This window comes from Tachypleus tridentatus, chromosome 6 (genome assembly GCF_004210375.1).
Source record: "Tachypleus tridentatus isolate NWPU-2018 chromosome 6, ASM421037v1, whole genome shotgun sequence".
Classification (NCBI taxonomy): Eukaryota; Metazoa; Arthropoda; class Merostomata; order Xiphosura; family Limulidae; genus Tachypleus; species Tachypleus tridentatus.
The window spans coordinates 83,337,292-83,364,047 of record NC_134830.1 but is presented as its reverse complement, the minus strand read 5'-3'; the positions used below and the strand labels follow the sequence as shown (position 1 = coordinate 83,364,047).

The 26,756-nt window shown below is 31.8% G+C and overlaps 1 protein-coding gene across 15 annotated transcripts in view; it reads right to left on the bottom strand.

Annotated features, from left to right (window-relative positions):
• Nucleotides 1–26,756, bottom strand: part of LOC143252924 (coiled-coil domain-containing protein AGAP005037-like) — a 322,060-nt gene that overhangs the window by 23,563 nt on the left and 271,741 nt on the right. For all 15 annotated transcript variants that reach the window (XM_076505800.1, XM_076505801.1, XM_076505799.1 and 12 more), the window contains 4 exons: nt 11,854–11,955; nt 9,421–9,575; nt 8,922–9,037; nt 7,877–8,007 (listed from right to left, as the gene is read on the bottom strand). In XM_076505800.1, the coding sequence (XP_076361915.1) occupies nt 7,877–8,007; nt 8,922–9,037; nt 9,421–9,575; nt 11,854–11,955 (504 nt within the window). The remainder of the gene's footprint in view (nt 1–7,876; nt 8,008–8,921; nt 9,038–9,420; nt 9,576–11,853; nt 11,956–26,756) is intronic.

The following is a 26,756-nucleotide window of genomic DNA, read 5'->3' as shown; positions in this document are numbered from 1 at the left end:
ACATATACCATGTTACTTCTTAGCTTATAAAGCGAAATTTGCTAAAAATCCAATTGTTTGCAAGATAATAATTCTTACAAAGAAGATTTCTCTTGGATGCGAATAATTTCATAATTTAAAAGGCGTATAAAACCAGTTTAAGTTCTAGTTGATTGCAACGTGCCAATTTTATCCAAAATATCTTGAAAGTAACAAATGATGTATGGTGGGCTCAGCAGACAGCCCGATGTGGCCTTGCTACAAGAAAATACACAAACACACAAAGATGAAGTATCAATTTGACATATACATAAATGAAATACATAATCTCAAGCATTTTTACATTATACTAATTGTACAATAACTTATTGTTATCAACTATTTTTTTTCATCAAGATATTTAATCAGAAGGAATTATTATGTTACATGATGAGCATGACTTTCCATTTCTGGAACATTCTTCAGTCATTAGAAAACAATTTTAGTCATTTATAAAACAAATCAGCTAGATAGGATGTAATTTAATGAAGAAATATGGAATTACCAAGCAAGTTTTTGTTATACTTAAGTTAAATGAACTTTGTATTATTATGTTTTAAAAAATAATCCAAACGAACTTGCAAAAAATAAAAATGATAGAAAATGTACAGATATAAATCGAAATACTTATAGAATACTGTTGAAGGTTTATAACAACATAATTAAAGACATACAGAATGATGTTCGAATAAGCCACCAGATATGTACAGGAAGATTAAAACAACAAAAACAACAAAGTGCAAAGGTATCTCAACAAAAATCAAAACAACACCAAAGCCTTCTGATCGTTTAGAATTAAGCACAAAGCTACCCAATGGGCTATATGTGCTGTGTCCGCCACGGGTATCGAAACTCGGTTTTAAGTGGTATGAGTTCGCACACATACCGATTTGCTAGTGGGCAGCCAGCATCACACTCAAATAAAATATTTAGAAATTATATATGACAAATGCAAAGACGAAACCTTCCCCATTTTTCTCTCTACCTACTTAAGAATTCCAATTTCGAATACAATTAACTACGCATTATGAAATAGTAGAGCCCATTTGATCTACATCTGTTATCACAACTTCTGTGCCACTTATAAGAGCAGGGCATTTATGTAATACTCCGCCTACGAAACGATCTCATTACATTATCAATAAAATGGCTAGTTCAACAACATCAGCAACTGAAACATCAACACAATATAAAAACACTATAGAAGGCATATCAGGCACAATAGAAAATGATTTCTAAAATTACTGTATAGAATAGTGTAAAGTCAGCTGTTTATTTCTGTACCATTTGAAAAAAATGGCTTTAATGATATTATTGTTTTGAATTAAGCACAAAGCTACTCAATGGGTTATCTGTGCTCTGCCCACCACGGGCATCGAAACCCCGTTTGTAGCATTGTAAGTCCGCAGACATACCGCTGAGCCACTGGGGGTTAATGATATTAAGAAACATTCCAAAATCAGACAAAAATTTTGAATTATTAGAGGTTGTTTTAGGAAAGAGATTTACAGTGTTTTCATACAACGGAAGTTTAGGAGCAGAGTAAGAAAGAATGAGGACTTCAGTTGAATTTGCTGAAGATGTATAAATACTTGCACAATCATCTCATTCAACTAATCCACTTAAAATGACAGATTCATTGGCACAAGATCAATTAATGCATTACTAAATAGATGAAGATTTACAAATTATGCTAAAAAGGTAAGTGTACATCTTTAAAAAAGCCGTTTAGTTGGTAAGAGGATAAGAGAATAAATTAAAGTTATAATCAAGTAAGTGAAATACCATCCAAGAAGAGACAACTAGAGCAGAGATATATAACTGATGATTCATACGTATGTATACATGTTTTGCTTGTACTAAAATATAATATGCAAAGATTATTTTCTCCCATGTGAGTTGGATAGAAGCCATTGAATTATCATATAATATAATTACAGTAATAGATTGGTTAGATAAACATCTAAATTTAACTGTTATCACTGTAAAATTTGTATATTCAATGCGTATGTATGTCGATGCATGACTACATTTGTTTTTCAAATGATATAATACCCATTGAATAATGTCCCACTTACATGAATATTAGAGTGCAATTCTTTAATTTGCTAAGCAAAGTTTTAATTAATGTCTTCAAACTTTTTCGAAACAGAAATAATATGGTTGGTATTAAAACAAAACAACCTAGCAATTTTATTTATGTGAAAACTTATAATCTACTTATTAAAGTTTATGGTTTTGATAGATCTACTTGTATTTTAGTTAAACTAAACATATATACAGGAGAATAATCTCAGTCAATACGTATATTTATAGTAATACACTACACATTAATTAAACATTATCCTAAACTTGAGTTATAACTTTTGTGTCGTCAATGATATTTTTCACTACCACTGTAGCCTGTGCTAGACTAGAGTTGTACTGCTTGTTTAGATACAAACACAGTGACAATGTACTACAACTAATACCCGATTGTCAGATTTTTAGTCAATAATAATCCTTTTACTAAATTATTAATGATAGGCTTAGCCCTTTTTTTCATTTGATATGCTATATTATCACTAAGTAGTAAATCTGCGAAATAAAATTTTTAAAAATCACAACTTTATATCTGTAGAATAGAATAGTTGTGATAAACTTACCAAATGTTTTAACTTTTAATAAGGTATGAAAGTTTTACAGTTGATCATGTGTTCTGTTTCGTAACAGTGTTTTATTTCTATGAAAAATTAAACGAAACGTTTAAGTCTATAAATAATATGTTGATAGTATACTATTAAAATTTGATATTTAATAAGATTTGCGTGTTTTCTTCTTTCTAATTAATTCTCTTGCTTAATTAAATATTGGTATATAATTTACAAAAAACTCAAGCTATTTCTTTACGATTTATTTCATCCCGTTGTTTACAGTGACAGATATATGTTAAAGAAATTATATACGATTAATTTTATTGTTAACTTTCTTATATCTATGATGATATTAAGTCTAGTATGACCACCTTTAGCTCACCTAGGTAAAATGATGTGGCTGTTAAATATTTTTTTTAAAGTGATAAGCCTTTCCTTTTACTGCTGCGATCCATTTTCTTCTCATATCAGCGTATTTTACCCACGTTACACCTGTTTGTGCACCACACAATAAAACAGCACTACATAGAAACTTAAAAAGAAAAAATTAACACAAAGACGCAAGCACAACTATCAGCCATTCATAACTCTCCAGTCATCTGATTGCTCCTATACAGTAAACTAACTCAAAGTACAGAAAACCAGAATCTAAAATGATAGGTTATTCAATGTAAAAAAAATCAATCGCTATGATTCTCTTTGAATGCACTTCGACAACAGCATGGTAAAATCGTTAGCTTCAGAAAGACTTTACCGCAAGAATGTCAATCTACCTGAAGTTCCTGTAGATATTACTTACTCTCAGACTATTTGCCAGTTAGTTAGTTCAGTGCTGTGATTATTGAGTTTGTGCTTCGATGAATAAATAAATATATGAAATGAGCAAAACAATAAAACCTAATAGCTCAAGCGCTTTCAAAGGACAGACCTCTTTTCTTCAGAAGTAAACTGGAAATGGTGGTGTAACTGAATGAGTGATATATAAAGGAGTTGAGTGACGTCATGAAGGCCACCTGAGCTTCCAGAAAGTGTTTTTGTATATTTTCCAACGTACTGTTCTCAATTTTCATTTCCGGTACAAAATGATGGAAAACGAAAGTTTTTTTTTTTTTGTAAAAGGTGTTATAAATGTTTTTCTTTAAAAATGATAAAGAAAAGCTAAAGTTGAAGTAAAATAAAGGTTGCACATAGCGAATGATTGATAAAGAAGTGTTAAACAGATTCGTGTATAAAGAAAGGCATGGAAAATTATTAGAAATAAATAGTTAATATTAAAAAGATTAGGGGTAAACATTAAAGTTACAAAATACATGGGAATAATAAATAAATAAAAGTTATTTTTCCGGAAGAGAATAAAACAGTGATTGAAGATTACTGATTACAGGATCAAGGTTTATTCTTCTGGGCTAAACATTGTTTAGATTAGCAATCCAATAAGCCTATTTTATCTCTCTATCAACCTTAGTTTTAAAGTTAGTTTCAATGCCGATTACAGTATTCGTTTCGTTTCCATTGGTACTGATCACTTATGCGAACATTTTAACAAATAATGAAAGTTCGTTCTGAATTGATGGATATCGTAGTAAACGCCAGCGCCAGATGACATTTCTTCTTAGCAGAATTAGAATTTACATGAATGGCTAATGATTTCCACAATCAATTCAACCTGAATTAAAGCAAGAATAAAGGACATCATGACCTTGCAAAAAGTGCAATTACACGAAATCATTAATGTGTGGACAAACTAAGCAAAACTATTTTTAACAATGGTAACTCTTTCAATGATGAAGGAAATCGACTACAATCTGACAATACATGCCAATATTCCAGTGTTGATGAAACTGGACAGAACTGTACGTTGAATGTTTCCGAGAGAATCAATGTAGATTTCAACATTTTTGCTCCACTAGTAAATGAGAACAATTTCGTTACCTTACTGGTAACAAAAAAAATTGTAACAAGATCATAGACCTCAAAAAAATAAATGATATATAAGGACGACTGATGTATCAGCTAAATTCGGCCGAGAAATTGACCAGAAACAAGCATATGGTAACAGTGAGTTTACTTTGATACCCAGAACACGTTTTTGCACCAGACTGGTCAATACTACCATACACTGTCAAATAAAAGTTAATTCACATTCTGGACAACATATATGAGGAGATTCTTGAAGATGTTGTATGATTTCCAAATTTTCATGAGCATCTTGGTGACCCATCTCAACCTAGTCATAACATTTAATTTTAGATGAGATGATCCTCATCCAGAAGTTAACAACAAAATATCTACATTGAAGACTGCCAAAGACACTATATTCTACAGTGCTAAATTCCTCGAACTAGCTAGAACCTCTTACGAGATTATTCTTGTGTTTGATATCCACAAACCAGATTTGCTGAAAAGCTTGACAATAAAGAAAAAAGAGACATCGTGAAAAGGTTCCTATACACCAAGGTATCAGACAATACAAACATCAGACACATAAGTTTGGGCCCATTTTTATCTTACAATCAAACAGAAAGCGATTTGACAGATTAACTTGCGCAAAAGACTTTCGACTACAGTAAAAAATCCACTAATTTTATTCACTGTCTCATTTTCTGGTCATACAAAGTCCAACAAGGATTTTTACTTTGATGATATGTCTAGCAGTGTTTACATCGCATCGGAATTCTAATGATGTACAGTTGGCCATCTTTTCTCCAGATGCAGATATTCTCATACTTACAATAGCCAACTATGATCACTTGCTCCCTGAGACATCCATCAGATTTTATTAAGATAAATAAAGATATGGACAACTCTTGGAATCATCAAGGCCAAAGCATATCCTTCATTTCATGCATTTACGAGAGTTGATAAAAATAGTCGTTTTCTAAAATAAGCAAGAACATCTTGTTCATAATCTACTCCAAAATGAATAATAACATAATTCATGCCATAAGTATACTGGTGGATCTTCAAGGGTTACAAAGAGATTAATATTCACTCTAGTGAATTTCAATGTGCAACATATTGCTCTAATAGTACTAGTATCAAAAACATCCCAACTTGTGATGACATATTGTCTGTAAGCACATAAAAGAGAGCGAAAAGTGATAATCTACTGTGGGAGCACTCGCAGAGAATGTCAAAAGAGCCCATGTGCAGAGCAGAGTATTAAATCAACCATTTAGTCTATAACTTCAAAATTAAGAATAGTTAACACAAGTAGCCCTCGAGTAGTTTTGTGCAAAATTAAAGAAAAACCAATAAAATATGAATAGCAAGGTACATTTTGTGATTTAATAACGTTACAGTTGTTGAAACTGCTGGTCATTATGTAATAATTTTACAATATATAATATTAAAATAATTTTAGAAATGGTGAGAAAAAGAGTGTGAAAGAATTATTAGGGTGATGTCAACAATTTCGTGTTTGAAAAAATGCACCAGAGTACAAACATGTACTGATAACTTACATTGCGACAAGAAACCGTTTCATTAGCTGTATACAAGAAAGTGAATAAAGTAAAAAACACAGACACTCCAAAAGTAAAGTTGTGTACCTAGAGGTATGTTTTGCACGTTTTTCATGAGATAGATGATCTTGCAGTAAATACAAATGTGAATGTTTTCTAAAATACCAATTGTAGAAAATGGCCTCGATGGACACGTAGTAGCTACTAGGAAACTGTTGCAGAGAAGCAATAACCAAAAGGTTAAAATGAGCATCATAAATAAACAGTGGAATGAACAATCATGGAGAAATGCATCCTTTATAGACGAAGAAAGTTTTAATTTTACAGAAACAGTCAATGACAGTCAATTTGTTTGAAAATGAGAAGGAAAATTGCATCATATTCATAGTGGCAAAACAGTAAAATGTTCCTGCTGCATCTTATCCAGTGCTATCTGTAATCGTTAAAAAAATGATGGTACCCTGACAGCTACCAAGTAAAGGCAAATTCTGATCCATTATGTCATCCCCTCAGAAACATGATTAATCAAGCGGAGATTGGTTTTTCAGCTAGACAATGATCCCAAGCACACAATAAATGTGGTGAAACAATATCCTGAGAGTAAAAAGGTTGATGAAACACTTATAAACATAATCCAAATATGAATATTTTTTTTGCCTGCATTAAATGTGGTAATGTAAAAATTCGGAGGTCAGAAAAGAGCTACCCAACTTGAATGAATAAATGTCATTTGAAACAATATTTTGCAACTATACATTGATAAACTATATGACAACGTGAGAACAAAAAGTAATGCTTCGTGTAAAGCAAAAGGAGCACATACAAATACTAGTATATTGTACAACGTATTTACTATTTTACTTTATATTGTGTGATAATGGTTTTTGTTTTGTTTTACAACTAACAAATTCACCATTTAGTTATTAGTTTCGATTACTCATTGCTTTTGACTTCTTTACATGTATAGGTTGTGTGCTTCCATAATTAATTCCATTATTGTACATGTAACACATCAGTAAAATTTGGTAAATATCAGACTAGAATATTTATATATGTCACATGATTTGTAAATATCTGGAAGTATTCCGTATTTTTTCTCATGAGAAAGGCATATGATAAAAATGCATCAAGTAACTGCTGAAAATTAATAATTGTTGGTACGTGTTTTTTGCTGATTTAGTTGTAATTATTGTAAGCAAACGATTTTCAACTGATGAGAAATAAATAACATGTTTTGTAAACTGTTGATTTATGACTAGCACTAAGGATTTTAGAAATATCAATGTATAGGTATTCCAACCATCGTTGGGAAATATTCATCCATTGTTATCAGGTAGCTTGACCCTTTTTTATGTATACATATTTGTTCTTTCTTTCGTTAAGCATTAGGTTTGAAAAGCATTTCACTTCAGGGTAAATGTAAGTTTTTAGCACTAATTATACGAGACTTCAGACTTGCCTCTTCCTTGTTATATTATAATCACACTTTTATATGTCCTGTAACTGGAAATTCTTCTTTGAAATATTTACAGTGTACACGCTCATGAAAGTAATTTTCGTTAAAAACTCCTCTCTGTGGTGAATATTATAATCTAGGGTAATATTTAACTACTGGTTGCAAGTAAGACTAGGAATACATTTATGATTTATATATTTCACACACTATTTCTAATTCTTATGAGGAAAGCTTAAATTATTTATGATGTTAATTTAAGTATTTTCATAAGACTGGAATGGAACTAATTAAATAAAAAGAGCTACCTTTCAAATCTGCCACTGTTTTGCTTGCTCTACTCAGGATTAACGCCATTGATTCCACGTCGCTGATGTTTACACGACATTTCCTGTTGATGACATTGCCCCGCAACTCTTCTACTGTTGTTTCTAGCTTCCTAAACATATACATTGTTTTAGCATATAATGTGGAGGCTATTGTCACTTATCCATAGAACTCATGTGTAGTGGTTGGTCTTCCTTTGTGTTTTAACAGAGAATTTAATTTTTCGAACTACAGATTTCAAGATAAAGTTGTAAATTACTGTTTAATAACACCCGTAAAAAACAGTGATTTATACTATTTCAGTTGAAGCTCTTTTTGTCAAAATAACGTAGAGAACAACGTTTCGACCTCCTTAGGTCATTTTCATGTTGTTCAATACTTTATTTTAATTTAATACAGTAAATATGGAATCCAACTTTGTGTGGCTTGTTTTTTATATTAAGAGCCCCTTGCTATAGAGGGTACTTGGATGCCCTTAATGTTAAGGTTCTACTGTTCTACTATATTCGTTTTCATGGGTTCCAGGAAGGCTTTATTACAGTCTGGTTCTAACAGGTTAATGGTAGAACTTATTACATCTTGGTTTTTGTAGGTTTACGATAGTTTTATTACAAAAAGACTGATATAGGTTCAAGGTATGATTAGCAACATGACAGTTCATTTAGCTTCAAGGTAGTATTTGTTGCTTACTAAATTTTACTTTTCGTTTTTGTCTATGTAGGTTTTTATTCATACCAGTTCTTATAGGTCCCAAGTAGATTTTGTTACTTGGTAGTTTGTATAGGCTTTAAATAGTTGTTATTCCAAACTGCTTTTTAAGAACTGATCTATAGAGGTTCTCACAGTTTCCATGTAGGTTTTGGTATATTAATATTGAAATTATGCCAGCTACCTTATCAAATAATTAAAGTATTGTTTTTTATTATCAAGATTAGTATTCTCGATTATAAAGTTAGAATAAATTATATATTTAAGTTAAATCATATAAAACTATTCATTTAAGCAAAAAATAAATGGGAAGCTCACGACAAATCATTCTCCAGCCGTGCTACATCTTGATGGTATACTTCTTCGTCTTTAGCTACCCGAATTCTATCACCACACACCTTATTTTCCATTCCATGGGCAGCAATTAACATGTCCTAAATTAAAATGTAAGGTGAAAACCATTGATGTTATGTTTCTCACTAAATTATTCTTTTTTTAAATCATGGAGAGACTCTGCGTGTATAAGTTTCTGTTATTCTGTCGTAAAATTACGAAAAATAATAAGTTAGCATATTAACTCAAGTTTGTTTTAAATATGTACAGATTTAATTTTCTTCTTAATAAATTAAAAATGGTTTCGGTGCTAATTTCACATGAAACATTATTATAGGTCCATGATTTATTTCATATTTTCACACAATAAATGTTTAGTTTGTGCAAGTCTGAGTTTACGTCGTAACTAAAACTTCCGTTCACATATAAAGTAAATGCGTGTTTTAATCTACGACACAGTTTAAGTACTTTAACATTCCATGACCTTGATTCTGACACAGGTTTCTCGAACACTTTCACGTGCTGTAACAGCCTGAGCTTGAGCCATTCTTTTGAGATTTCGAACCTCTGTACGTAAGTCCTTCGTTTGCTTCTTCAGATATCGCAGCTGGTTGTACAATTCTGGACTGTACTGAAGATCTGGAAATCGAAGTTCAACTCATAGTCACTGTTACAATAAGCACTACAAATTATTTGCACTTCAAGGATTATGTTTTAATATTAACGAATAATATGCTGTTATTCATCGAGTGCATTTTACAAGAATAAAACATTTTTTTTTCTGAAGGAAACATCTCTACGTTATAACAAAAAACAAAATTATTATTGTATATGGGTAAACTGTGTTTGTGCCAATAAAGTAAATAGTTTAACAGAATTAATACTGCATAATATTACGTGACTTAAGTCTACATCCGAAGATATTATAAAACTGAGGAACAATTGTATCATAATGTTTTTTGTGGTTAAAATAGAAATTTTCTTAGATTAGCCTTTCATAGTTTGATGTATACACACACACACATATGTATAGTTATCAAATGTTGAATATATACATATATACTTTTTATCTCATGTTATAAACGCCATGACAATTTAACATTTTAGTCTGTGGCATCTATATATAAAAAAAATCATGAATTTTTGTTATTCAAAACAGTCACAGTCGGACGCAATATGCATGAGTTGTTTATAGAGTGGACGTTTAGTTTATCAGTATGTGGTTGGACAAAATTTCTCATTTTAGGATAAAGACATAATAATTAGAAATATGTGTGAAATGTAAAAACGTCTTGTTATAGAAAGACTAATGGTTTAACATATATTTTATAAAATATATAATAGTTTCACACATATTATACGGAATATCTAATAGTGTAACATATATCTACAGAATACCTAATAGTGTATCATATATTCTGTAGAATATATAATAGTGTAACATATATTCTATAGAATACTTAATAGTGTAGCATATATTCTATAGACTATCTAATGGTTTAACATCTATTCTGTAGAATAAATAATAGTTTACCATGTGTTCTAAAGAATATCTAATAGTGTAACATATCATCCATAGAATATCTAATAGTGTAACATATCATCCATAGAATATCTAATAGTTAACATATATTATTTTGAATATCTAATCAAACTGCATGAAAAAACAACTCTAGCATCATTTCTAGGTCAAAAACGTGGAACACAAAATTATTCACTCATTTAGATAAATCGATCTTATCGATTCTTTCACTTCTTTACACAAAATGTTAGTATATTATTCATTCGTTAATCAAGTTAGTTCAAAATTACATTGTCGTTATTATTCAATACTGCATTTTTGGTATTTTATACAGCCGTAAATATCTTGCGACTTTTTGTATTGTATCATATATATTTAGTTAAATAACATTATTTTATTCTACAAATAATGTATGAATATAGGACCAAATCGAAAAAAAACCCACTGGAAATATTAAGAATGTAACTTACTAAATACCGTTGTATACACGTTTGGAGACAGTTCTATGATAGGCACACGTGTTTGTTCATTCCGTGCTTGTGTGAATCTTAAAAATGACAATTTTACTATACCTTAATAACACCGTCCACAAAGTCCTAGCATGGCCAGGTGGTTAGGACACTCGAGTCTGAGGATATGGGTTCAAATTTCCGTCTTGTCAAACATGTTCGACCTATCAGGCTTGGAAGCTTTATAAATTTATGGCCAATCCCACTATTCATTGGTAAAAGAGTAGCCCAAAAGTTGGCGGTGAGTGGTGAAGGCTATCTGTCTTCACTTTTGTCTTACACTGCTAAATTAGGGATGGCTAACGCAGATATCCCTCGTTTAACTTTGCGCGAAATTCAAACGATTCACAAAACGTAAAATAGTTTAAGAAAACAATAAATAATCTTCACTAAAATTCTACATAAACTCTTTTCGTCTGTTAATTAACACCAGTAGTTGTAGTACTTCTTTTTCTTCTTGTTTCAATTATTCTTGCACAGCTACTCAAGGGTTATCTACACTAGTCCTCCTTCATTTTATCTTATAGACTAAACAGAAGGCATCTATTTAAAAGCACCAATCGCGAACTCTGTGACTGATCTATTTAAATAGTGGGATTTTACCGTTAATCTTATTACAGCCATAATGCATTGAACATAGTTTATAAACTACGCACACCCAAAGTAAAGAGTTGACAATATGTTACGCTATGCCGCTATAACAACATTAATTAATAACGAGGTAAAATTGGTACCAAATACTTAAAAATAGCACATAAAAATACATATAAAATATTTATGATTCATTGGACTTAGTTAAGAATTTAAAGATAAGCTAATTAAACTTATATAGAGTTAATATAAGAAAAATTATTAAACACAACAATATCCATTTGTACAAAACTACCTTTTACAGGAAGAAGATGTCTGGATTCTACTGTAGTGTACTGAAGAGAAGCTGGTTTGGGAGGAGGAGCAGGTTTTCCTACGAGTTGTCGGCCATCCTTTTCTGGAAATCAGGGGTCAGATAGAAAAATGTTTAAATTTAGCACACCACTGACATGATAAAGAAATGTATCTGTTGTCGCCACAAAGAAAAATTATAACTATGGCAGATGTATACAACTGAAATGACAAAAAGTAATGTTTAAACAATTGAACATAAGAGCTTCCTTTGTTCCTACACAAAGAGAAGTAAATATATAAATGTTCATACAAAATGCATCCATTTACATCATGTTAGTGTATTAAGATACATGGATACTTAATCGGTGTCTGTGAAATAGTTATTTTCTGTAACACTTAGAGTTTGTAGCTGGGCCCGGCATGGCCTAGCGCGTTAAGGCGTTCGCTTCATAATCTGAGGGTCGCGGGTTCGTGCCCGAGTCGCGCCAAACATGCTTGCACTCCCAGCCGTGGGGGCGTTATAATGTGACGGTTAATCCCACTTTTCGTTGGTAAAAGAGTAGCCCAAGAGTTCGCGGTGGGTAGTGATGACTAGCTGCCTTCCCTTTGTCTTACACTACTAAATTAGGGACGGCTAGCACAGATAGCCCTCGAGTAGCTTTGTGCGAAATTCAAAAACAAATAAACAAACAAACAAGTTTGTAGCTTAGCTGATAATTCATTATAAAAACATGTTTCACCACGCACAATGACCAACGTTAAACAAAGCAGCTACAAAATGGCAGAACATGAAAAGTTGCTAGCTGCGTATTCATCTGGAGGTCGATTACTAAATACACATCCAACTTTGTAAGCGACGAATTACTTTACTACAACTAGAGAAAATGGAATCTAAACACTAATAGGTTTAAAAAGTGATCAAGTAAAAAACAACAGACAATCTAGAAAATGTGTATGTATGTAATTAAATATCTTCACATAACCAACAATAGCAGCTTTCAATAACGTTTAATCAGTTACTACGAAAAAGTGCAAAAGAAATAAAGAGATTGCATTACTATATATTTCTTTTGATGATCACACTACAATTAATCATTACTTATCTATAGAAAAATATTCATAGCAAGTCTTCATGCTTCCTGTCTTTAAAAAATGTTCCACAAGTTGTTTTAATAGTGAAATAGAAAATATATAATTTAATGAATTTTCATAAAATAAAAGAGCAATATAGAGGCTAGCACAGATTGCCCTCGAGAAGCTTTGCGCGAAAATTCAAAACACACAAAAAACAAACAGAGCAATATAAATAGATACTAGTAATAAAACATCCTAAATTATATTTCTTATTGCTGCGACAAATGACAAAATTTGCAGTGTAAACTTTTTGACTCTTCATAACAAATATAGCAGCTCATGTATATAGTTTACATTACATTATGTACTACAAAACAGAAAGATATCATTTAATCATTATTATTTATCACTTTTTAAATGTAAAACAAAATAATATTAAGACCGTGATTTGCTGAAGCTTTATAGTATTCTGAAGATAAAATTACGAAAAATTAATTTGTAGAAATATTTTTAGTGTTTGATCTCTAGGCGTACTTTTTACATTATTCACCTGATGCGAATAGAATTCCTTTGGCAACAAGATTTTAGTATACTTTATACCTTCCTTTCTTCAAGTGCTTTAGACTCCTTAGTACTGATACGACGAAAATCTTGTGTGTCACGTAATATTATAGGTCCTTGGTTTTACTGTCAAAATATATGTTGCACTTTGTGTGTTGCATAATATTCAGGTTCCTTGGTATTAACGTTGAAACGTACCTTGCTACATAACATTATGATTTGTGCCTTTGTACCGATGTTAAAATATATCGCTCACTTGGATTTACTTAATAGTCAAATAAAAATACTATAATACTGATGTTGCGACGCACTTTGCTCTTTATGTATAATACGGGATTAGGATATAACTAGTACGGTTAAAAATTGATGTTATTACTTTCTTCATTTTCACACGTAGATTGAATCGATGATATTTTACTATTTAAATAACTATAAGAATCTTGTAGTTTAATATTGCACTAGTTAGAAAAGAAACAGTAGGTAACTTTGAAATATCAGTTTCCACAAACCATTTGCTATTACTATGCCACCACACAAAGAATTATGTGATATAAAAACAAAAAAAATTTTTTGCATTTTACATATATGTTTATCAAACTTTAAATACATATTCAAGACAGAAAGATTTAAATAACGAATTATTATCAATTAGGTACATAACTACTAAAAGAATGTTTGCACCAAATATAGTAGACAAAGCATTGAAGATATTTAAGAAAGGTTAAAATACAGATAAAAATACCACATTAAGATCTATTTATGAAAAAAAACAAAAAAAAAAACAAACTTTACGTTTACCTTGTGTTCCAGATTTAACAAGTTAATCATATAAAGTATTATAATTTTTATCCTATCTTCAAACCAGTAAGTAAAGTAAAAGATACGATAGAGAATGCTAAAGACAAAATAAAATTAATGGATAAAACAGGCATTTACAAAATAGAATGTAAATGTAATAGTAATTATATTGGGCAAACTAAAAGAAATAATAAAACACAGATTGTAACAACATAAAGGTTACATAAGAAATAATAAAATAAAAACATCAGCTGTAGTCGAGTTTGTAAAAATTACACAACATTCACTATTATGGGGAAATCTTTAATTTTAGTTCAGCTTCGTGGTGTTATAACATTAAATATTAGAAATAATGAAACATAAAAACAAGAAGTTTTAAGTAGAGATGAATGAACTGCAAGTCAATATGTTGATATATGGCGTGATATGTATAAGAAAAATAGTTGACAGATGCGAACATCAGTGAAGCAATGCGACAATGGGTGAAAGTATAAAATATGTCTTGTAACGCATTGTAACTCTTGAAGATGACGTAGAAGATAACACACTTGTAGTATGTCATTTTACAGTAGAAGCCACGAGGCTTCAATAAAATTGTAAACTGTGTTAATTGTAAATGTTCTTTTTAATTCTTTATTGTAATTTTAAATATTACACAAGTGCCGATAATACGGTACACCTGTTGGAACCATACTAGAATAACTACTTTTATGGTATTGAATAAATTTCATAAAAAAATTTTTAGTAGTCTTTACTACACGTTTGAAAGACTGCTTTCTATAACAAGTATACCTTGTTATTGCAGTTACACAACAGAATTACAATATAGCGTATAATTATAGTCGATACTAAAGACCTGAATGATGACTTATTGTGGAGTATCTTGTGCTTCTGCACATATATAACTCTTTACTGCTCAACGTAGAAGATTCTTGATTAACAAATATAGTAAAATTTCTTGTCCTTATTTTCACATATTTTCTGAAAAAAATATCTACTATGGGTCGTTATATAATTTTGTGGTCTCATTTCTTCTAAAACCAAAGCACCTGATATGTAAATTTATAGCATGTTAGTGTGTTAAGGTTTTTAAAGACACAAAGAAAATTAATGTAACACACATAAATAGCAGTGGGATACAACCTTTTACTACTACAGCTTTTACGTCATGAAACATACAAGGGAGACAACAGCTTTTCTATTAGGGTTCACTCTGACTTAACGAACAAAGAAACTCTTTCTTCTTCAGAACGTACAAATGGTTAGAAGACAATATCATCCGGGACATCTTAATAGTTTTAATCCACGTAAGCAGCAACAACACAGTAACTGTTAACTTTCTGTTGTATTAAAATCCAATAGCCGCATTTTAGTCAACATTTTACTCAACATCTTCCTCTAAGATTTTTTTAAATATTTCGGAATGAAATATTATTCCTTTATTTTATATAAGATACTAGATTAAAAAGCCTGTATATTATCCAACCAATGACTTTTTTAAACACTTTCATCAGAGATTATCCTCATAAAAAAATAACGACGAGCAAAAGCCATCTTCCATATAAGAGTGCAAAATCGTGTAACAATGATATATATCAGGATAGGATATAGCAGTGACAAACATGACTTATGGAATCAGTTGTATGATCTATGAATCCATTTACATTTATAAGAAGAGAAACAAGTTTATGAGCGTTTCGCTAAACACAAGTGGGCCCGGAATGGCCAGATGGGTGAAAGCGTTCGACTCGTAATCTGAGGGTTACGGGTTCGAATCCCCGTCGAACCAACTATGTTCGCCCTTTCAGCCGTTGGGGCATTATAATGTGACGGAAAATCTCACTATTCGTTGGTAAAAGAGTAGCCCATGAGTTGGCGGTAGGTGGTGATGACTAGTTGCCTTCCCTCTAGTCTTACACTGTTTAATTAGGGACAGCTAGCGCAGATAGCCCTTGAGTAGCTTAGCGAAAAATTCAAAACAAACAAACATAATTAGGTTTTTTATTTTAAAACTACGCTATCTAACTTATTGGTTTATGATTTATTTTGAATACAAGGAGAAAAGAATGGGTATACTTCCATTATATTACACTCACTATAACGTATTATGTATATATAAATTGTTTTATATTTGTTCTTTCAGTGTTAACGTGTCATTATTTAAATACATCTCACTGTAATTTTTTTTTTTCGTAGACTAACCCTTGATGAAGGCTTGTAACTAAAACGATGAGTTGAATATAATATATTCTTTTATCTGGAATTGTAACTTACTTTTAATTGAAACACATTTATTCTCTTGTGGTAAAACTTTACATTGTGATTTCTGGTTTGTGCGTGAATGTTCACTATATGAGTTTATGTCTTCCAGTGTAACGTGGATTTTCATTTTTTGTACACAAACACAGTTGATCCTGACATTATCTATAATGCAATTAACACATTTCTGTGTTGTGGAATTCGAGTAATTCTGGATAACGAGAAAAAAAAAACTTATAAGATTGATATTTATGATTTAGATTAGTTTAAAAATAACCAAATATTTTGTTATCGTTATAATTAAATTTCAAACAAAATAATTCTAAATGAAATTAAAACCTATAGGCACTTAATAAAATTGTATTATTTCAATCTCTTGATTCATTTTCATCTTAAGAATGTACAGTGTGTTTTACATGCTGTTAGATAATTTTAGAGTTTAATTTTATTTTAGGTTTTATGGACATTATTAAATATATTAAAACTGTTCACAATACAAGGCCCATCGCAGGAAAGCTAGGGCACTCGATTCATAATCTGAAAGTGGCAGGTTCTAATATCTGTCACAGTAAACATGCATGTCCTTTCAGCCGTGGGGGCATTATAAATTACGGTCAATCCTACTATTCGTTGGTAAAAAGAGTAGCCCAAGTGTTGGTGGTTGGTGGTGATGATTAGCTGCCTTCTCTTTAGACTTACACTGTTAAATTAGGTACTGTTAGCGCAGGTAGCTTTGCGCGAAGTTCAAAATAAACAAACAAACGATTCACCAAAAGTTAAATAATTTAAGAACACAATAAATAATCTCACTAAAAGGGGCGAGCATGTTTTGTGGGACGGGAATTCAAATCCGCGACCCAGATTGTGAATCAAATTTCCTAACCACCTACCCAAGTCTTTATATTTGACAAAATTACAACATAGCCTTTTCAATGAAAAGTATGCTGCAGAGCTTAAGTCAAGATACACCGTCATCAGAAAGCACATGATCTGGCATGGTAACATAGACTGTAACTCCAAAATAGTTTAAATATATTCTACCTAACGTATGTAGAATAGACGAGCAGTGTTGGAAATTATTAATCAACACCTTAGAACAAAATCAGCGAAATCCGGAAAGCTAAATTGAGATTTTATTACAACAAGCGTATTTCCTATCAATAAGGAGATTTCAAGTAAAAATAAATCAATAGGTAACCAACTGTTAAAAGTAGAAAAAAAGTAAGCATTACAATGCAATTTAATCGGCAAATATAAAGTTCGCTATTATCACAAAAGGGCCAGGAAGAACAAATACACACCACATTACTTAAATTTATTTTAGTATTTAACACAACAATAAATTAAAAAAACGTGTATGTCTCAACATCGAAGACTTCATATGAGTTATTTAAATAACAATACATGACGCATGATAAAGTTTAACAAAATGATACTATTACACTACAATGTTTTTCATTTAAATAACAGACTCAAAATTTTGCCTAGGGACTGTTGAGATTAGAAACATTGGAGGGCCATAACGTTATGATGTTGTCTAATTGAAAGTTTATTTTCAAGTAAAATTTAATGCATAAAGTTAAATTTGTACATGTTATGTTTTGAGGGTTATGGCCAGATAAACACAGCTGTAAGCAGCTAGTTGGATAATGTTGGTTTATATCACACAAGACGCACGATAATGATTCTTACAATTGTTAATAATATTTGTATAAAATTTAACACACTACGTAACATTTATCATATTTGTATAGCTTTGTCCTACTAATGACGCTAGAATAAAACTTGTAATTCCTTCTAGCATAAATTTCCTGAAAATCTATTCATACTTTTAGAAAACATTCTTGTTACCTATGTCAATGCTGTGTTTCTATTTATACTGTTGCTAATAAGAATTACCAGCAACATGAAAATAAAAATTCTATAATATAGATATTTCCTTCCACTATTCACGACTTGCAAATGGCAATAACACCACAGATAGTACCAAATATACTAGTATGTTGACAGATTAAGAAGTAAGGAGAATACTTTGACACATTCTATCACTAGAGGATATAAACAGAACAAAGATGCTTAGTTACCAGTTATGGCATAGGTTCCAGTGTTTATATCTTCAAGAGTTTTTGCACAACAGTGCACTGTCACCGTAAAACTTTTGTAAGAGAAACATTCTATACTGATGAAACAGTAATATTGAGGAAAGCATGAAACCAGGCAAACATGGAGGACCCAGGAATTGCATCGGACAGAGCCCGTTTTCTCCACAGGCGTGCAGCTTTTGAAGGGCCAAAGCGAGGTGTTTAAGGGCAGTTATATTAACCAATGAGACCACGGTGACATGTTTGAGAAGTTCAAACTATAGTAGTCTCTATCCACACAACAAATATGTATGGGTATGGAAGACAGATCAATAAGTACATCTAGAGATTGCACTGCAGTTCAAAGAGTGTAGGAATGTCTTTTTTTTTTCAAGAATCTTACCGAAGCTTACCTATTGCAGTTTATACTGCATTATCAATGGGTGGAATCTCTGGAACATAAACTGCTGTCTTTACCAAAACGTTTATTAAAGTCAGTGAAATGCTTTTCTAATTTTAAAGGTTGTCAAATCATTGACTTTCAAAACTTCACTGAGAACAGGTTGTCAGTCTGAACCACTGATAACCTCATAATTACGTGGTTATTGTAATGGAACATTAACTTGAATCAACGCTGCTGAATTTATAGTTGATATATGAGAAAGTTTTGAAGTTAGTCAGAAACCTTGACAGAAGCTTTATTTTTGAGAAATGTGTATTTGTTCATTATTACTAATAAAATTCTCAGAATGTGCAACGATATAAGATGTAAAAGGTTAGTTATAGTTGCTTCAACTACTAGATTATACATCATCAAGTATGGAAGTTGAGAATAAAATTTGATCATCATCGATACCATTGTGTCTAAAAAATCACTATTCTTTAACATCTACATGATGAATCTAGCCCATATTCATAGTCCTTTCACATTCTAGATGATAACAGCCATAAGATACCATAGCACAGCTGAAATCAAACGCAAGATGCAACCATATCTTAGCAGGGTCAGCAAATGGCGCACTGACACATGAATGATTATCAATTCTAACAAAGTCATAGTCGCAGTTTGTACATTAAACAGTAGAACTGCTAATGCCTATATTGAGAAATTTAAACAAAATGCTGTTGCTACTGAAATAGGGAGCACTAAGCAATTTTGTTATTATAAATGGAACTAAAAGTGCCACAAGACGTTATAATACATTTATTAAATATTTTTTCCGCCTAATTCTTAACTTAATCAATAGATATCAATTGGCTTGGTTTGTTTAGAATTTCGTGCTAAGCTATTACGCTAGCCAACTCAAAGTTATCAGTGGCAGACTAGAGAAAAGACAGCTAACAAACAACACACACTCCCAACGAGTAGATAAGATTTATCGTCACAATAAAACTTTCCCACAACTGAATGAGCAAGCATGTTCGTTGACCATAAAGGAAAACAATGCGTGTGTTGCGTTAACCCGAAGTACTGAGACCTGATTTCTAGCATAATAAGCCTTCAGACTTATTGTTGAGCTACCGAGGGAAATTTTGAGTCTTTATTGAATAGAAAATCAAAAAATTGTACATTTATTAGATACTATAAAATATTTTTATGTCACTCGTTTTATAAAATATAAAATGTTTAGATTGTAATAAAATAATTTAAGTGTAAAACAAAATACGTACGAATAATTCATCACAAGTTTACAAAATATTCTAATATTCGAAGACTGTGGATAAAAATATTGGTGCTCTTACTTGATTTACATTGGGTGTGAAAGTATGGAGTGGATAAAAGCTGTTAAGTATAAGCATCCAATATACACACAAAGCACACAGACGAAACAAAATAAACTGGAACCTGAATATCTTAACACAATGAGAAATTATCAATAGAGTAGACAAAAAAACATTTAAGCAAACATTTTGTACATAGACCATTATAATAACAATAAAGTAAGAGTAAAATGTTGCGTAAAATGAATCAATCAGTTAAATTAAAAATAAAATAATATGCAAGAACATGTATCACTAAGTTGTTATAAATCATTACTTTATTGCACATCCGGTCTTAACGAGGTTACAGAGGCTGTGTCACAACTAAGTTTCTTAAACCCATGAAATACAATCACATAGGTAGTCCTTAATCATTATTTTTAGATATTGTGGGAGCCTCCAAGAGTTATGGGGGTCTTGGTAGTCCGTGAGCTTAATTTACCAGTAAGATATCTAGTTATACTTTTGGTAATAGGTATATCCTGTTTATTACATGAAACACTTCAGAGTAATCAGACTATTTTGTTGCCTATGACAAAAGAGTTTATCTATTTCTGTTTTACATAATCATGAGTAGGTTGTAGTAGCATAAAGATAGCAATTAGCTTCCAAACAAAATAAAATTGTGTATATAATCTTAGAATTTCCTCACAAGAAGCTTTTGAATATTGAAGAATATATTGTAATATTTTATGAAATTTATTGAAAGACCAAATATTTTGTGCACATTTAAAAAAAATAAATATCACAACAAAGTTTTCTGTTTAAATATAAGTTTATAGTTTTTATGCGTTTAAAGTTGTAGATTACTGTTACATGCGTCTGCATTCTTTAAATGCAAAACAACATTGTTCTATCTGTTCAGACTACCTCGTGGAATCGAACTCAGAAATTAGCGTTGTATGTTCGTAAATATTTCGCTGACTCAGCTGTAGAGTATGAGTGTATGTGTGTGTTTGTGAGGGGATTAATTAAAAACCAGTAAAACATATGTGGGAGACTAAATTTTAAATTGTTTAATGTTTTTTAAATTGTATATGGAACTAAAAGACTAACTATATACGATCTGTCGTCTGATATAATAAATTCGTGCAGAAAATATGTAAAAATCTTTGAGTGATGAAATATGTGCCTTTTGAGCAGCGAAATCTGAACTGAGTACAAGTTTATAAATTATCGTAAAACAATCTTATACATATATTTAACACGCATTATGTATAAATCTCGAGAAATAATAACTAGCAAGTACTTTATACCTGCCTTTGTTCCAATAAGTTACAATTTCAGTGAAAAACCGTACAGTACGAGATTATATCAAAGGTGAACAGCAATGAAGAAGTAATCTCATATAATAATACGCATCATGTAACGTCATTTTACTGATGGCCGAGACAAGAGAGCTAAGTACGTTGAATTCTATTTTGTAGTAAATCTATATTTTGCTTCCTAAATAATGACTACGCAGGTCGATGATAAGAGATGCTCATTCTACAACTTATATGCCCGTTTGACTAACTGTTACTAATAAATAGATAAATAGTAACTACCTTATTGGTGCTTATTCCTCTGTATTTTAATCAAATGTTTTCTTTAATATTTGGGTAGATGTAAGACATTCTCATAAGTTGGGACATTCAATAGTCCGTAAGAAATGTGATCTCGAATTTGTCTGTTCGTAGACACTTTGTTAACTGGCTCTCATTGCGTAGTTAACGTGATCTATAAAAAAAAACATTCTTACTGTAGCTTTTTTCGCACTATTTCTTAGTTTACCTGACTGTAGGTTCTATCTCACTTCACCACTATTTCTTAGTTTACTTGGCGATATATTCTGTCCCATTTTACATAAGGCTTTTGTGATCTTTGCTTCATCAGCTATAATTTGTTGTAACCTTGAAATTTTGACGCGTTTTTAAATGATTAACATGCACAAAATTCATGGGCGGCATGCTCAACATCTCGGATCTAAATGTTCTGAAAGAGAAGATTTAGTATTTAATATCTTCATTAATTAGGCCAATTTCGTTCAATAAATAACCAAGGCTTTCTCGTTAACATGAATTGTTTTTAAATTCTCATATATCACTTTGTTGGAGTTATGATCAGTTCGAATGGTAGAACTTATTTGCTTTTGTTCAAGCAAAAATTGTACAATGGGATATCTGAGCTTGCTAATCGTAGGGTTCGTAACCATAATTTCTGCCTCAAGCTTAACGCTAAGCCATAGGAATGATAAAAATAAATGATTTTGATAGAGGTTGTAGTTCTACATTTAAAATACTTTACAACACATTGTTCACATTTGGTAATTTAATTACTTATGCGTACGAGGTCTGTTAAAAAAATACGCGGACTGACGTCACAAAACAAAATGTACTTTATTTAGAAGTTACAGGTCTGGGACCCCTTCAAAGTACTCTCCTCCTTAACGCACACACTTATCCCAACGGTGTTTCGACTTGTTGAAACAGTCCTGGTACGCTTCTTTTGTAATGTCCTCCAGCTCCTTCGTCGCATTTGCCTTAATCTCGGGAATCGTCTCAAATCTTCTTCCTTTCAAGGGTCTTTTGAGTTTGAGGAACAAGAAAAAATCGCAAGGAGCAAGGTCAGGTGAGTAGAGGGGGTGGGGAAGAACAGTGATCGAGTGTTTGGCCAAAAACGCACGAGTTCTGAGGGCTGAATTTCGCAGCAACGCGGTGCATCTTCAATTTTTCGGTCAAAATCTCGTAACAAGATCCAACTGATATCCCACACTCTTCAGCAAGCTTTCTGACAGTCAGACGTCGATTTGCCCGTTGATTTTGTTGATGTGTTGGTCGTCATTTGACGTGGAAGGACGTCCAGGACGCTCATCATCTTCAATGGACTGTCGACCATCCTTAAAACGTTCATGCCACTTGAAACCTGCCGTACACTTCATAGCAACATCACCTTAAGCCGTGTTAAGCATAGCAAAAGTTTCAGTCGCAGATTTTCCAAGTTTAACACAAAATTTCACAGTAAGTCGTTGCTGTGTCAGGTCATTCATTCTGAAATCCGCCAAACGAAAAAATCGCACTTCACTTAAAACCGCGTAGCTAATACACAAATGAAGATATCTGCAATCGGGAAATGGCGTCGTAATCAGCTGATCTGTGCAAACCTAGCGACACCAAGCGGAGTCCCCTGGAACCAACTGGAGCCGCGCAATTCAAACATTCCGCGTATTTTTTGAACAGCTCTCGAATTTGCTCTTATAAGAAACTGAATGCAACTTAAAAAATCTTACTTCTAGTGTTATGCATATTGTAAATAGCGCTTTGTAAGAAATTACCATTTTTAATTCCATTCTTGTAAAATATAAGTTCAAAAATGTTTACTACATAGAGTGACTTATATATCAGACATCTGTATCTGACTCTAAGCTGCACGTCCCTCCTGGTAATTACACTAATCAAGGCGACTGTAACGAAACCAGTATGTGAATGGTTCTGACTGTCCTTGTGTGCCCGAAGAGTTTGCTATGAGTCATAAATTATAAAATTAATTAACTACAACACAATTACCAGATTATTTAGTACAGAGGACAGGAACACTGGAGATAGAAGATGAAACACAAAATCACAATAGTTCCTAAGTGTAATAATGACGTGGCTTAGCGACATAAAAACATTATTATTACACGAGTGACATAAGCACTAATTTTTAAAAAGAGGGTACCTATTAAAAAAGTTGGTGCTTTGGTATTATGGACACAAACACTTTAAAACTTTCATACTCCAAACAATTTTGTCATACTAAGAGAATGAAAATCTGTAAAAATTCAAGACGACAGCCAATGGGTTTTGAAAATCTACTTAATGTCAAATTTTTTTATTAAGATACATGCTAATCAAATGCATCGTTTTGTACATTTTCATAGATGAGGTATCTATTACTCCCATTATTTTATGAAAAAAAATCGCTGAGAAATATATTTTAACCATAACTTATTAAAACATAACAGCAAGGGATAGATAATACTGATTGACTTGTTCAAAATGAATTATATTTTCTCTGGTGTTTGTATGGATAGACTAAACATCGCAGTACATAAAATGCCTATCTGATATGAAAAAAAGTTATATTTTGTACGTTCCAGACATATTAGTTTGTTAAACATCCTATCTGTATTTGTCCCTGAATAGACTGAATTATCCTGTGTACAGTTTGTTTTTCTCGAACATTTCTTTACTTCAAGTTGCTTGTTGTCATGCTGAATTGGATCCATTATCAATTAAAAGTAATAATTATAAATTTGAGTACAAGTTTAATTCAATAAAAATGATTTACAAACTTTCCTTTTCTGTCTAATTGCATACATTGATAATATAACTGCCTGAACATGGATTGGTCTTGCTGCGTTATAGCAAAACATACACATCATCTTTATCTTGTCCTCAACATCGTACAAGTCGAGAGGCTAAATAAATGTAGACATACTTTGTGGAAAATGTGCAGAATTTTACAGATTTTTACGCGTTACTTGCTCCTATAGACTTTGTCAAGCAAGGTACATCATGCTTCATGAAAAACAGAGCATCGTGGCATTATGCATACCATCAGAAATTTAACAAATTAGAACTAGGAAAAGAAATCAACAGTAAAAAAATCACAAAATGAGCATCAACAGGTTCAAAACTTGTATCTTGTCTGATGCAATGAGAGATAATTATGAATATGCCACAGAACTTGCAGAGACAAATCTCAGGATCATGGCTACTTATATGCAAAGCACTAACGTTCTTTCCAAAATATTATGTGGTGACTTTGTTGGAAATGTTGCAAAATATCATCTAATATATTTGGCGAAATACCAGGACCGTCATCTTTACTTTTAATCCGATTGCAGTCTGTCTGGAGGTATTTCAGTTTGACAAAACCTTTTTGCCATTAAAATATCTGTTGTTCTTAGTATTTGGGCCAGAAGATCAAAAGCATTACTGGCTTTTCCATACAGCTACTGGATACGACACAAGCTCCTCATTGTTTCGAAACTGTAAGTGAAACGTATGGCAGCCATGAAAAGTTATCCTCCAATCACACAAGCCTTCCTCTTCATCCGAGACAGTCCATACAGATTCTAATCATTTCAACCTCCTGAAATGTTTTACCATCGTCATGTGTAGAAAATAAGTACAGATTAAAAAGGTAGATTTGTTCAAAGCTAATTATTTTTAAAGAAAAAAAAACAAAAGTCCTAAGAAAACGTGCCCATCACAGATGGATATACGTGTTTCCAAATTTATTTTCTCTTTTATTGTTGACAGTTATTACTGTGTTTATTTGTATCATTTTATCCATGGTTTAATTGGATCCTCAACAGGGTGCATTGCTGCAACACACCAAGAAGGCAACCTTCTAAGCAGGTGTTTGGACTACCAGTTTCTTGGGTAAGCCATACGTGCCTGTCACATAGGTTTCAGGTTGAACAAGGCACGATGACCTTTAGAGTCCAGTCTGCATTAATATACCAGAAGCCATACAGAGTTGATCAAGTGTTGTTGCAAGTCTAAGTTATTTAATTTAGGATGCCAGTATTTCTTCTGTATTCACCACAAAATTAAGTAATTCAACTTCTTTCTGTAATGTGTGTGAATATTTTTTATACAATATAGCCATAATAATTTTTTTCATTCCTTCATACAACAATTGTAACAATAGATTCCTCATCCCTTAAAATGTACGAAACTAGATATTACATTAGCTTGTATCTTAATTATTATAAAATATGAAATTAAGTATTTTTTAAAAAATATATAGCGGCCAACTTGGATTCTACAATGTAGAAGATTTCATGCCTTTGTTATGGCTCAACTTTTTGAAGCAAGAGATTTTTGTCGATAAGTATACTAAAAAATACCTATAATAAAAAATATCACTTTTCTAAATCGTGTAACGATGTTTTTGATCGCTCACCCTCACTATAAAAGTAAAAAAAAAACCAACAAAACTAAATGGCTGTGTATATTTTCTTATAGCAAAGCCACATTTCGGCTATCTGCTGACTCGACCGAGTGGAATCGCACCCCTGAGTTTAACGTTGTAAATCCGAAGCCTTACCGCTGTACTAGCGGTGGACCAACCTAATAGAAATGAAAGGATTTTAAGCTAAAATCATTTCATATCCATAGTTAAACCCGTTATTTAGGATCAAGAAATCTATACAGCGTGGAAAATCTGTAATCACTGATTTATGTAACTTATCGAAGAACAACCGTTCTTCTTATTAAAGCAGCGAGAACAACTGACCAATGATACACTTATGTTTATTTGTGCGAATGCTAGTCATAAGTAACTGATGACCTCCACATTTCCTATTATTAAATAAACAAAAATGTCTTCTTTAAGT